Source organism: Myripristis murdjan, chromosome 20, assembly GCF_902150065.1.
Source record: "Myripristis murdjan chromosome 20, fMyrMur1.1, whole genome shotgun sequence".
Classification (NCBI taxonomy): domain Eukaryota; kingdom Metazoa; phylum Chordata; class Actinopteri; order Holocentriformes; family Holocentridae; genus Myripristis; species Myripristis murdjan.
In genome coordinates this window covers 14,870,335-14,884,008 of record NC_043999.1, presented here as the reverse complement: position 1 = coordinate 14,884,008, position 13,674 = coordinate 14,870,335, and the positions used below count along the sequence as shown (strand labels likewise).

Below are 13,674 nucleotides of genomic sequence, written 5' to 3'. Positions count from 1 at the left end.
ATTGCACTTAACTTGTGGAAGACAGTCTGCAGCACACCAGACTTTCCCCCTTGAAATCTTTTTCTTGGCACAATGAAAAATCCTCCAACAGCACACAGACTACATGATATTAAAACACCCTGTGAACCATTTAAAAAGTTATTTTTGGGCAGGAGGCACCTAGTTGAGTTATTTTGGGTAATGAGATGTGACATCCTGGTTTGCTGTGTTTAAAAAACAACAGCAATTACAACAACAACAACACTTCCATCAATAAGTCATTTGAACTGATGGCCACTATAATTTAAAAAATAAACACACTGCATGCATATTATGCCAAACTCAATCATACATACATACAACCTCATGGAAAATATTAGATTACCATTTACTAATAAGAGTAGCTGTGGAAGGGCACCCCGATGGGCACACGTACCATGTGCCGGGGCTGAGTCCTAATCGCATCATCCTGGGTTCGAATCCAACCTCAGGCCCTTTGCTGCATGTCATCCCCTCCCACTCCTCTGCCTTTCCTGGCTCTCTCTACTGTGATTGTCAAATAAATCAGAAATGCCAAAAAAAAGAGTAGCTGTGGAAACATAATTGTTTATATTTACTGGATTTTTTTGCAGCTTAATAGTTACTGGATTTTTTTGCAGCACACACATTCAGCTTGTATCCCGTCCTGTATGTGGCTCATAAAACCCCTTTATTACCATCTTTAGACTTTAGTGGTGTCCGACCAGGCCAGCCAGGCAGGAGTCTACCAGTGAGGAGTGTGTCGCTGGACATGAACATGTCCCCCCAACAGCCCTCATTACAGTACCCCATGAGGGCCACAAGCCCATACACTCTCATGCAGCAGCAGCAACAGCAGCAAGGCATGGTGGGAGGTCATGGCATGATTGCTAACCAGGCCAACGTGGTCAGCACAGGTGAGTGTGGCGCACTTCTATGGTGCCTTTTATTTTATTATATTTCATTTTGTTTCATTTCATTTTATGGAGGAGTTGGGGGGGTGTATAAATGTGTGTGCCCCTCCTTGGCAGGGTCTGCCTTGATAAAATGAACCATTGTCATGGTCTTTGGTAGAATGTTAATTCATGCTCTGATTTATTCACTTGGGGCTTTTGTAGAATAAGCAAAGATGCAGCAAAAAATGTAGCTGCATTTGGCTGGTGACCAGTGTTTATTTCCCACCATGAATTTCAGTAGTTGAATTGAGGTTAATTAGTAGCATAGTTGTTTCATGGCCTTTTTCCCAGTTTTTCCCCGTCAAAAGTGAATTCCCTCCATTGTGAATGTCAGCTCTTATTGATGTGCGAGTACACTCACAGTAGTGGCAAAAGCTGTGAACAAAGCACATTTAACTACCACAGAAATACTTTGGAAAGACCTGTCTCTCTGTCTCTCTCTCTATCTATCTCGGTCTCTCAGCCTGTGACATATCGTCATGGCACAGTGACTCACTTCCTGTGACAGGAAATACATGGTCACCCACACTGGCACAAGGCTCCTCTCATTGTCACTCCCACATATTAGCAGTCTTCAAACAACCCGCAGTTCTATGTCGTGGGCTTTTCCACCTGTGTTGCACTTTGGCATCATGGGGACTGAGGATGTCTAATGAAGCTTGTGTAGCTCCTGCTGTCTTCCTCACTATCAGTCTGTTTTCTCCCTCTAGGACTCATGGGTTCGGGCGGCCCACGGCAAGGCATGCAGCAACAGGAGGGTTGGGTTGGCTCAGCTTCTGCCCCTCCTTTAGGAGCGTCTGGCCCGGGGCAGCAGGGGCCCATGCAGGGCAGGATGGGGCCCAACAGCGCCCCCATGAGGCCCAACAGCCAGCCAGGGCCTCGGCAGATGCTCCAGTCCCCAATGATGGCCAATGGTGAGAGCCTTGCTTACCATGAAAACAGTTTCCAGTGTTTTGATGCAGAAACTAAGTGAAAATATACATAGCATAGCTTTCAGGCTGGCCCAGTATAGCAAAGAGCCAAGACGTTGCTTTACTAAAAACATAGTAGGTGAATAGAAGAAATAGGAGGTGTGAAAGCATTTCAATGCAGAAAACAGATGAAAGCTTTTCTGTACCTTTTTAAAATTCACCCCTACAAGTCCACTCTCACTGCTTTGTAAAGGATTGCCACCTGGTGGTAAGCAGTGGTATAGCTCACAGTCCGCTCATGTAGTATCCAACCTATGTCCTGACTATTGTAGACCAGATTTCATCTCGCCTCCTCCATTATCTATTATTCAGAAGCTGTTTACCTGACCTTAGATGATAGTCTGTAAAGTCTGCTGCTCTGCTGTCATGTCTTTTCTGATTTTAGCTCAGCCTGGCATGGACATTGCTATGGCAGGCCACCAGTTCTCCCAGCAGGCTCCACCTAATCAAACAGCCCCCTGGCCAGACAGCATGATGCCCATCGACCAGGCGCCTTTTGTAAACCAGAACAGGTAAGCTGCCTGACCTGCACAAGGGCTGAGTAGTAACTGAGTAATGAGTAGTAAGGCCACCCTTTGTTTGGAGGACCTGCGTTTAACTCACTATGTCAGCAGGAATCTGCCCTGCTGCAGTGTCCTTGAGCAAGACACCGAATCCCTTGTGTGGAGGAGAGCAAGCAAAAAGAGAATATCCCTGTGGGGAAAATAAGTTGGTGAATTATTATTATCTGTCAAAAAAACGTATTGGTCCAAGAGGAGAATAGTCTCACAATTCATCTGTTTTGTGACATTTAAGCTAACTTTGTTTGGATAACAAATAGATAAGCACTGATTTGGTCAGCTAAGCAGAGACTTTATTAAACTTTATCTTTTCCCCACCTTTGTACCTCCTGCAATCCCCCACCATCTTTGATCTTTGTGATTTTTTTTTTTCACCAGCCTCCCCATGGTAATTGTTTTATGTGATGTAAGTGTAGTTTGACTCCTGGTGTTAACTGTGTTAACTGTTTTTTTAATGCTTGACAAATTCTACTCATCAAGAAAATAAATCAAGGACATTGAAATCTTTGTCCTCCCTCTCCACAGGTCGGTGTACTCGACGCCTCAGGATGAGTTGCTGTGTGGGACAGGGTCAGGCTCTGGTGACGGCAGTACAGCAGATGAGGGGGCTCTGTTATCCCAGCTGTACACCGCGCTGAAGGACTTTGATGGCCTGGAGGAGATTGATCGTGCCCTAGGCATCCCTGCTCTGGTAGGACAGGTGAGACCCACCTCACTTAATATTTCACAATTCCTACCCTATCTTGTCATGTTCTTTTTTTATTCATTTTCATCCACTTTAATTTTTTTTTTTCCCCGTACTTGGTTCTTGTAGCTGACTCACTCAGTTCACAATATAATCTTTGCCTCTGCCATTGCAGGCATTTTGACTGCTGGCTTGACTGTCTAGTCTGTTTACATCAATATTTTGAAGGCCATATAGTGAGCATTGTGTCATGTTATACAGTGAACATAGTAGTTGCCCATATGCATATTTTTGATCTGTCTCTGTGTCTGCCTGTCCAGAGCCAGACAGTGGAGCAGGACCAGTTCCCCCAGGATCCCTCTATGATGCTGGACCAGAAGCCCCCCATGTACACACAACAGTTTGGTCCCCCACCATCCCACATGGCCCAGAGGGGCTACCCTGGTGCCCCCATGCAGGACCCAGCCTTCCACCCCATGCCTGGCCAGATGGGCCCACGGCCGGGTTATCCCATGCTTAGGATGCAGACCCGGCCTGGGCTCAGGCCCACCGGGGTTGTCCATCAGCCCAACACACTACGGCTGCAGCTCCAGCACCGGCTACAGTCACAGCAGGTACACGAGCAACGGCAGAGTCCTGACTGGCCCTTGAACTACTGGAAGAAATACTGTCCTTTTATTCTCTTTTCTCTCTTCCATCTGATGTAATCACTCACTATGAAGTTGATCGGTAGCTGTGTGATTGTACACACAGAGCAGGGTTATGTAATTAGCCTTGTGGTTGACATTTTGGCAGGTGTTCTGTGTGCACAAGGAATAACTTAGATATTTATGTCTGTCTGCCACCTGCTGGTCTTCATTGTCATTTTCTGCAAAAATTTTATCTATCATTAAAATGGACCAGAGGAAATAGGTGACATAGTTTTTGCAAAACTCATTTTATATTTATAATAATCTTTCATTTTGAATGGAAGTGATTTTTTTTTTTGTGCATCCCCTCACTAGTTATTAGTTTGCAGTATGAACTTGTTAAGACTACAGTTCAGATGAAAGGGCATAATTTGTAGGAAGATTTTATAGCATTTTAAAACAGCCCAGAAGTAGCAACCTGGGCATTGTGACTTTAACTTCTTTGCCCCTCATCCCACCAGAACCGTCAGCCAGTGATGAATCAGATGAGTGGCGTGTCAAATGTGAACCTACCTCTAAGGGCCAATGCTCCAAACCAGGTGAGCCACTGCTTCTGTCAACATAGTATGAACACACATGCAACAGGCAAACATGGCTTTAGGCAGTGCTTTAGTTTGTTGACAGCTCCCCTTTGAGTGTTTGAGTGATCTTGATGCTGTAGATGCATAAGTAAACACTAGGATACGATGTCTTTTTTTCTGTCTTTATTTTTTCTTCCTCTACATCTTCTCACTGGTGCTCCCTACTCCCTCCAGGGGACCATCAATGCTCAGATGTTGGCACAGCGACAGCGGGAGCTGCTGAGTAACCACCTGAGACAAAGGCAACAGCAGCAGCAAGTCCAACAGGCCCAGCAGGTCCAGCAGCAGAGGAGCATGGCCATGAGGGCCCAGGGCCTCAACCTGCCTCCAAACATGGCCACTGGAGGCATGAGTAACCCCCGGATCCCCCAGGCCAGCCCCCAGCAGTTCCCCTACCCGCCCAGCTACGGTACCAGTACAGGCCTGGCCTCGCCACCTCCCCCTACCAGCCCCTTCTCCTCCCCTCTCTCCCCCAGCCTGCCCTCTCTCCCCCCAAACCCTCAGCTCCACCTGCATGGCACCTCCTCCTCCTCCTCCTCCTCCTCCTCCTCCTCACAGATGATGATGGGAAACACAAACATGATGGGCGGACAGTATGGGGCCGTACTCAGCCCCCAAATGCAGCACAGTGCCTTTCAGTTTCCCAACTCAGGTACTGCCCCCAAATCCCAACCTACCACACACTTCACCCCACATCCTGTGTGTGCGCGTGTGTGTCATTGTGTCTGTCTGTGTCGATGTGTGTTCAGTTGCACAGCATCACATGCTTTTTAGTAGCTGCGTCCATATGATTTGTTATGCTGTACATTGATGATTGCATTAATCAGCAGCCATTAAGTGATCCAAATCATACTGCATAATTTGCATTTAGCTTTTATTATAACATAGCATCATTAACTTAATAAGTGTGATTATGTTTGATTGTTATACTCCCATTCCCCAGTGGGCTGCTCAAAATGGTGTTCTTTGGCCGTGTAAAACTATCCACTGTGTGTCCAGCAGAGGGCAGCAAGAGCACATCAGTTTAACACTGCCAAATTCAGGATACACAGTGGTGGTAAAACGGTGTCCTGATTATGAATGTCGTCCCATGAGTGCTGCATAAGATCCACCTGTGACCAGGCAGAGCAATAAGACAAACTGTATCCTTCAATCTGACGGTGTGGTGTGTAATCTGGGGATTATCTCATAATTTACTGTGGTAATATGGTTCCGCTGAGGTGTAGCGTAACATGTTTGATCGATCCCTCACTCCTAAATCTGATGCTGGCCGGTGGGTTGGTGCAGAGCTGTTGATTCAACTAGACTCACGCCACTCGTCTCCTACCCTCCTTCCCTCCTTTCCTTCACTGTCTCCTCACTGCCTTGCTCTCTAGTCCCGTGCCTGCATGTAAATAAGATCCACTGCCTGCCAGTAACCCTGTTCCCATACTAACAAACATGGGGTGGACAATCTTTTGGTCTAAGTCATTATCAGGAGCTACTCTTCGTTACATTTGCGCAGTGGACCATTCCCTACCACTGGCTGTCACATTGTTAGGTTTTTCATGTCTGTGGCATGTTTGTGTATATTTTTTTTCTAATGCTAAGTGTCTGTGCATTCCTCATAATAACAAAAGCATCCAGTGTAGTGATTGGTAGTTGTGGTTGACCTGTCTTGATGCCCACACCACAGGTATGAGCCAGCAGGCAGACGGAGGGTTTGGAGGTCCTGGCACACCCCAAAGCCCCCTGCTTTCCCCCCGCATGACCCACGCCCAGTCTCCGATGATGCAGCAGGGCCAGGGCAATGCAGCCTTCCAGGGCTCCCCCGACATGAATGGCTGGCCGCAGGGCAACATGGGAGGGAACAGGTGAGATAGCCAGCTGCACCCAGTTTTATCAGACCATGGCAGACATAGTTGATACATTGGTAGGGTTGTGATATGATAGTTTAACAATATATTGGTCCTGCACTATATATTAGGTTCAGGTGTTAGGAGGGAAGAAAATCACATGGGGTCTTTAGACACGCTGAAAGATTAGCACTTAAACTCACTTTTCAAATGGCAAGTTAACAAAACCAACTATAGGTCAAATACTTGAAACTGTCTGAGAATATATTTTCCTCTGATACGCAACTTTTATTGGTATTTACATGAATTTTGCCCAGGCTTACAGTTTTTTTTGATTGCTTGAACTCATTTTACAAATGCTTTGCTCACTGTGCCAAAACTCTAAACACAACGCAAATAAGACACAACACCTGGAAATAAACCATACACATTTATGGCAAACTGAAACTCAGTCATCAAAACTTAAAAAATCCTTTGTCAAAATGCAACTCTGATAACAAAAGGATACACATTTCCATCATATGAACACACTTTCACAGCAGCAAGCAACACAATAACATACTTAACACAAAACACTGCAGTTTTTACTGCTTTTCATTTATTTCTTCAAAAAGAATTCTGCAAAGCTCAAAACAGAAATTAAGCATCTTTTCACAGTAACAGCTGTTTCCAAAATAACCAAAAAATAAAAATAAATAAGACAGGTGTCAACTCTGTCAACTGTATACAGTATATTGTACTTTACAGTACAGTTTTTTCAATCACTTTTTCCAGTATAATGAAACTGGGATCCACTTTGTCGTCATCTTCACCTTCAAACCACAGCAGAGGTTTTCTTTTGCAAATGTGTTCATACCTTTTCATTGGATTCACACATTTTTCACACTCTTTTGCACCTGCATCTCTGTGAAATCACTAGTCCACCTGCATCACTGCCCTTTCCACCAATCACCAATCAGTCAGTATGCACCTACAAAAAAGGGCCTATAAATTGTATTCTGAATTTTTTTCAACTCAATTTTCAACTCCTTTGAGTTTTTCTGTGTAATACTGTATGTGAATTACAGTATTTCAGTTTTTCCATCAACACAGTAAAATTTCACTTCAAAGTCTTTCTGAGTTTGGATGCAGTTCTTTACTGTAAGTTCACATTTGAATGTGCAGCTCACAGGAGAACCTTGTTCAAACTGATAGCTGTATTTTGTATTCTGCTGTCAGCTGTGTTACAGTACAGTAGAGCTGACTGAAGGAATCTACTCATTTGGGCATAAGTTGAGTTGTTTGAGGGAAATATTGGCTTTTGCTACTTGCTTTACAATATGTGACGATGTAAATCGTCAAAAAAATATGACTACCGTACACGCAGGAAAAAGTAAGGTTGAACCTGCTCAGACTGAAAAGGCTGTGTTGCATTTTGGTGTTGAGTATGAAGTGAGTGAGTGGATTAGTTGTATTGGGCGCTGACAAAATGTGCTTTTGCTGCATGTTTGAAATGTTTTGTCATGGTAAGAGCCTTTTGCAAACAAAATGTGTTATTTTGGGAAGAGAGCCTCTCATTAGGCCGATGGATTTACTGTTTTGAAACCAGGGTTTGTGAGTTGACAAACATAAATAAACATACATACATAGTATGTAAAGCAAAAATAAAACAGTACAACAAAATCAAACTACGTACAGCTACAAAATATCATCCACATCGCATACGATGTCTTCCTGTGCCTCTTTCTCTCACTGCCTCCACACAAAGTAGTCAACATGGCTGACCTGGGGCCACTTTGTAGTGCTTCGGCCCTGAATGATTGGTGTTCAGTTTTCTAAGTGCTTTCACGTGTGTGTCTCAGGTTTTCTTATAACCTGATGTGTTTTATATTTTGAACATAAGTGTTTTCCCAATTGTAACCACATGCTTTCATTTTTGAGCGAGGTGTCTTCTGTAGGAAATAGTGTCTAGTGCTCAGGAGGAAGTGTGCTGCAGAATTGCAAACACAGTTTAAAGCAGCACTTGTGTCTAAGGTATGGCCACGCTGTGTTTAAGGTTTAGTTCCAATGACTTCAAGTTTTGTCACATTGGTTTAAGAGTATGTTCTTAGTGTGTAAGCAATCGAAAAAAACTGTAATGGAAAAGTGAAACTAAAAAGTATAAACAAACAGCTCAGACACTCTGGATTCTCACCAGAGCTTTAGTTTCTACATTTGTGCTCCTGAAGGAGCACATTTCCAGAGTTGAATTTTTGATCCTGCATCTGCTGATCAGGTTTTTGGTCTTTCGTCCCCTCTCCATAGCATGTTCCCACAGCAGCAGGCATCACCCCAGTTCACCCAGCAGAATAACAGCAACATGTACAACGGCAACGGCATGAACCTCAACAGTGTCTCCATGGCCACCAACATGGCGACCAGCAGCATGAGCAACATGGGCCAGATGGCCGGACAGATGAGCGTCACATCTATGGCTTCAGGGCCCTCGCCCGGCATGCCCTCCATGGGACAAGAGCAGCAGGTAAGGGCTTCGCTTAGCAGAAACACACACAGTCCAGGCACAGAAATAATTACAACGGTGTGCAAAATCATGTATAAGTTGCCAGCGTCAAAGTTATTAAGAACTATCTGAAAATGCATTGCGTGTTTGTTTTCAAGTATTTTAGATCTAGATATTGCTTACCATGGCTAGGACAGATTAGAGGTCTTCTAATAGACTAATAATGTCCTGAGGGGGGACCTTGACATCAGTCTAGTACCTTGGGGGGATACTGATTTAAAACTCAGACACTTTTAGAGTTCAAGCCTAAGAGGTGCTGTCAGGTTAACAAAATGGAGCCCATAGGACTTTACACAATAAACCACACATATGCATACATTTGCTTTATTGTAAGACCCTAAATGTGCGGGTACACTTACTGAACAGCCTGCTGGTTAATAATTTACTCTCAGTAGTTTACGTAACTCCTCTAGAGTTCTTGTACTTGACTTGAACTTAGAGGACAATGATGTAATTAGCTTTGGGCACTTTAGAGCCAGACCAATTAGCTCACATAGACAAGACTGTTTATGTTCAATGGCTGGCCTGTCTGGACTATGGACATCAAAATCTATGGCATACTCATCTCGCCCTGACTCAAATCTGACAAACCAGCACTCGTACATACACTCCAGCTCACAAACCTTAAAATCTTGGGTTTGTCAAGTTGTCAAGCTACACTGATGTACGCACATCTTTTCCATTTGTCCCCCACACACATCTCACTTGCGCACAGGAAAACAAGTCCATCTTCCTTGCTTTGTCTCACTGGTCTTGTTAGTTTGGATTAGGTGGAATACAATCTTCTTGCCTCCGATGCTTTTAAGCCCAATAAAGGTCCATGAATATTTTACCAAGGTGCTGCTGTTTGATTGTCTGCACTTCAGAGTAGTTATAAGGTACTTGAAAATCTGTCACTTGATTTATTATTTTTGCTTGTGTATAGAAATATATTGGCACTTAGATTATTTCAATTATTTACCCTTTGGCCATTAGTGGAGGCCTAGGTTGTTTATTGACTTGTTTTAGGTTTGATGGAGTGTTCCAAGATGGTTTCTAATTGTTTTTCTTTAGCTTATGAGGGTGATTTGCTCTGGGCAAGTTCACCGGGTTTCACACTCGGCTGGCCCACTGAACTTTGTGCATATTCCTGCATCAGCTACTACAGTTGGATTTCATGTGGAAAATGTCTTATTTCTCTGCAGAAATACTGTTGACCCTCGTGGAGTATTCAGCCTGAACCTCAGTGATGAGCTGGTCCAAGGAGCATGTCGGTCCTTTTTAACTATACAACCACCCAACCAGCCGATGGCCCCTTGAATCAGCCCGGCCGTGCCCTGACCCGTCTCCCCAGCCCGCCCTTGCCGTCTGTCCCAGCCCAAGTCTTGCCCGGGACAGATGCTGGAGGGTGCTGATGGCTGGGGAGGGATCATGGATCTCTGTCCAACACGCCTAACCCTCCTGGAGGAGAGCCTCGCGATGAGCCAGTCTGTCTGCCTGTCCAGCTGCATTCACCGTAGTGTGACTTACTGTAGGCCTCCCAGTGGGGGACACTGACTTAGGGGGGCAGCAGTGGTTGGGATCCCTCGTTCTGATGAATGTATTCCTCTCAGTGGACAGCGGCCATTTACAATCTCATCTCAAAAAATTATGTACACTGTTTGTTTGTTTTTTTTTCTCCCCTCCTGCCCCTCTCACACATTTGTGATATCCCCGGATCGTTCCAAAATGGCAGCAAAGACTCTAAGATATGTTCTGAATTATGGATGGAGCTCAAACACTCAGCCGGTTTTGCCTTTTTGAGGTTCTTTTTTTTATTATTATTATTAGTTTTGTTTTGTTTGTTTTTTTTCTGATGTGTGATAATAAAGATGTAGAATGAAGATATTGAAAAAACTGAAAAACACTGCAGAAGAATGGTTTGAGTGGAATGATGATTTGTATGATTAGACTAATTTAGTCAAGAGGTTTATAGTGTATTAAATTAAGTTTTATTTTTCTGTATAGATTCATTTTAATTGTAGATGATTCTTTATCGTAGTAGCAATGAGAAGAAATATTTCTAAAGTGGTTAAAAGTGTGAAGGAGGCACTTTTTTATAATTTTAACAGTAATGGTTGTATTCTTTCTGAAAGATTCTTCTATTAACCTGAATTATGGATTATACTTTGGTCCTGTAGTTTCAGAAAAAGATGTCAAAATCAAATATGGTTTTAAAAAAGTGGATTACAGAGAGATTGTACATACCGATAAGTAAAACGTTTCCTTTCCTATTTATTTTATTCCTTAGGGTTGTGGTTCTCCCCTGTCTGGTCACAACTGCTTCAAGGAGCAGAGCAGTGTGTTGTAATTTTGATTTTATTTTATTTTTTTTTATTTTATTTTCTTTATTATTTTCTTTGGGAAGTGGAGTGGGAGCCTTCATCTTCTGGTACGATGCAGACAGGGGTGGGAGGGGGGTGGGGAGAGACTGGTAAGGGTTGTAGGGAGGTGTGCTGTGTATACAGTGTACAGATTATCGCTTGCTTCTCTGCCTTTAGCGTAGAACACCACAGAAAAAAGGAAAAAAAACGACAAAAAAAAAACAACAGGACAAATTCAACACAGCCATACAAATAATTCAAAAAATAAACAGAAGTGTGCTTTCTATGTTGTCTGGAGTGAAAAACGCTTCATACAAGCTGCTAGGTGCAAAATGTTCTGGTGTGATGTAAAAAAGCAATAACGATTACTTGAGAATCTTTTGGGGTTTTTTTGTTTTTGTAATTTTTGTACAGTTTCCTGAAGAAAGACACATTTTTGCTCCACGTTTGGATGCAGTATTAAACACAGATAGTTTTTTATTGCAGTTTGTACCAAGAAAGTCTACATCCACACGCACGTTCCTATTAGATTATGCAGCATTGGCCGAGGCCTGGAGAGTAGTTGGTGATCGTGGGCTATGATCCGCCTAATGACACATGCCCTCTCTGCCTCCAGCCGCTCCTCTATAGCAGAGGTCAGAGTTAAGACTGCACGGTTCACAAGACCTGCTCTGACAGACACTTAGCCATATTTTATGACCTCAGGCAGTTAGTTCAACTATAAAGTGTTCAATAAAAACATGCCATTGTTTTGCCCCGGTAGGGGTTTGGTTTGACCTTCACATGATCAAAAGCAAAGTCACCTTCTCTAACCTCAAAAGTACATTTTCCTCAAAAAGCAAAACTTTTGATATGAACTATTTTAACCCAGGACAGACTTGGAGCAAGCCAAATAACCCTCGCCTTTCAATTGGATTTCTGAATTCTACCAGCCTTTTTTTTTTTTTATTATTATTATTATTATTATTTTGGTAGTGCAACGCAACCTATTGGACAGCATGTTTTTAAGGCCCATAGAAATGTATAATGATGTCACTTCACGGGGTCTGGTGTAGACTTCACAGCTTAATTGTATAAGAAGAGAAAGAATCATTCTGAATGTATTGTCATCAAAGGCCTAAGAATCTGATGGTGTGACCACAGCTGATAATGTCAATTGATATTGACAGCAAAATGTTGGACTCACACCGAGCTGTTTTCAGCATGTAGGTGGGAAATTGGCCACAGTTGGTTCTTTTATTTTTATTATTATTTTTTTTCTGTTTTTTAAGGTCTCAGTTCTCATGATACTAAATTGGAAACCTAAGAGCAAGCCAGCTCTGAGACAAAGGAAGTCTACATTTTGATTGTTTGGATCATCAAAGTTGTGTTAACACTCGTTTTGCTGGACAAGAAATCACACTTTTTTGATAAATGCTGTTTTGATTGTACAAAAAAAAATACACCAGTCGTGAAGAACAAGCATTTTAGAGCCATTTTAAAGAATGATTCACAGCCCTTTGCAAATTTCCAAAGATTGTCAAGATTTTGAAAAAGAAAAAAAAAAAAAGACTTAAAGCCATGTGGTAGCAATGCATTTTTTTAGCATTTATAACTAGGACAGGAGCAAACAAATACTTGCCCCGCAAAAAAAAGAAAAAAATCCAGGCTTTGAACCCACTAAACAAATATTTTTTTCCTCTTTGCGTATGGTTTTGGAGAACTTTAAATGCCCTTTTTGTATTGTCTGCCAATTTCTTAGAGCTAAAATGCAACCTTGAAATGCTAAAAACCCTAGCATAATGCCTTAGATTTCGTCCGTTCTCGTTCTTGTACATTATACCGCTGTCTGTATAAATTTGTATAATGATTCATGTACAATATTGAATGGGTGCATCATTGCTCAACTCATCTTAGTTGCTGGAGACTTGGCCACAGTAGGACTTTCTCTCTCATAGCTCAGTTTCCCTGTTCTGTCTGTGTTGGGTTGAAGACTGTGTTATATTTTTTTCCTCTTCACGGTTTGTTGAGCTATGTATGCAAAAGATGATACATAGGGATATCGAAGCAATATGTAATATACTATATGAACTTTCTGGAGAAAGCTTAGTGTTGCGTTTCCCGAGATGATTTTTTTTTTTCCTGCATTGTTCACAGAAATCACACTGTACACCCGCATCGACCTTTGTACCCCTAGTGTGTGTGAGCGTTTTATGCAAAGTTAGATATACAAGAGAAGTTAAAAACCACAGTTATGCAAGTTGTGAACTAATATGGCTTCGCTGATGCTATTTGCCTTGTAAATAAAGAATTCTGTTATTGCAACATTTAATCGGGTGCCTCTGGTTTGTTTCATGCGGGCTGAAATGGGCCAAACAAGGCAGGCCTTTGCACTACAGCCACTGACAGGCCTTCAGTACCACTTTCACATAACGCACCAAAAAACTGTATTTTAATTTGAACAACAACCTACTGGAAAACAACACTAAATATCTTTGTATGATTTCTAACGAATTTATCATTTGAATTGCTGTAAAAAA

The 13,674-nt window shown here is 42.6% G+C and overlaps 1 protein-coding gene across 5 annotated transcripts in view; it reads left to right on the top strand.

Annotated features, from left to right (window-relative positions):
• The window catches only part of ncoa2 (nuclear receptor coactivator 2), a 73,683-nt gene extending 60,217 nt beyond the window's left edge, over positions 1-13,466 (top strand). For 2 of the 5 annotated variants that reach the window (XM_030078806.1, XM_030078808.1), the window contains 10 exons: positions 705-914; positions 1,664-1,867; positions 2,310-2,436; positions 3,010-3,184; positions 3,490-3,783; positions 4,320-4,397; positions 4,614-5,091; positions 6,115-6,292; positions 8,558-8,774; positions 9,998-10,132. In XM_030078806.1, coding sequence (XP_029934666.1) covers positions 705-914; positions 1,664-1,867; positions 2,310-2,436; positions 3,010-3,184; positions 3,490-3,783; positions 4,320-4,397; positions 4,614-5,091; positions 6,115-6,292; positions 8,558-8,774; positions 9,998-10,009 — 1,973 coding nt within the window. In that variant the 3' untranslated portion in view covers positions 10,010-10,132. Of the gene's footprint in view, positions 1-704; positions 915-1,663; positions 1,868-2,309; positions 2,437-3,009; positions 3,185-3,489; positions 3,784-4,319; positions 4,398-4,613; positions 5,092-6,114; positions 6,293-8,557; positions 8,775-9,997 lie in introns of all 5 variants that reach the window. The other 3 variants (XM_030078807.1, XM_030078809.1, XM_030078810.1) reach the window with 3 other exon arrangements.
• Positions 13,467-13,674: the final 208 nt, after the last annotated feature.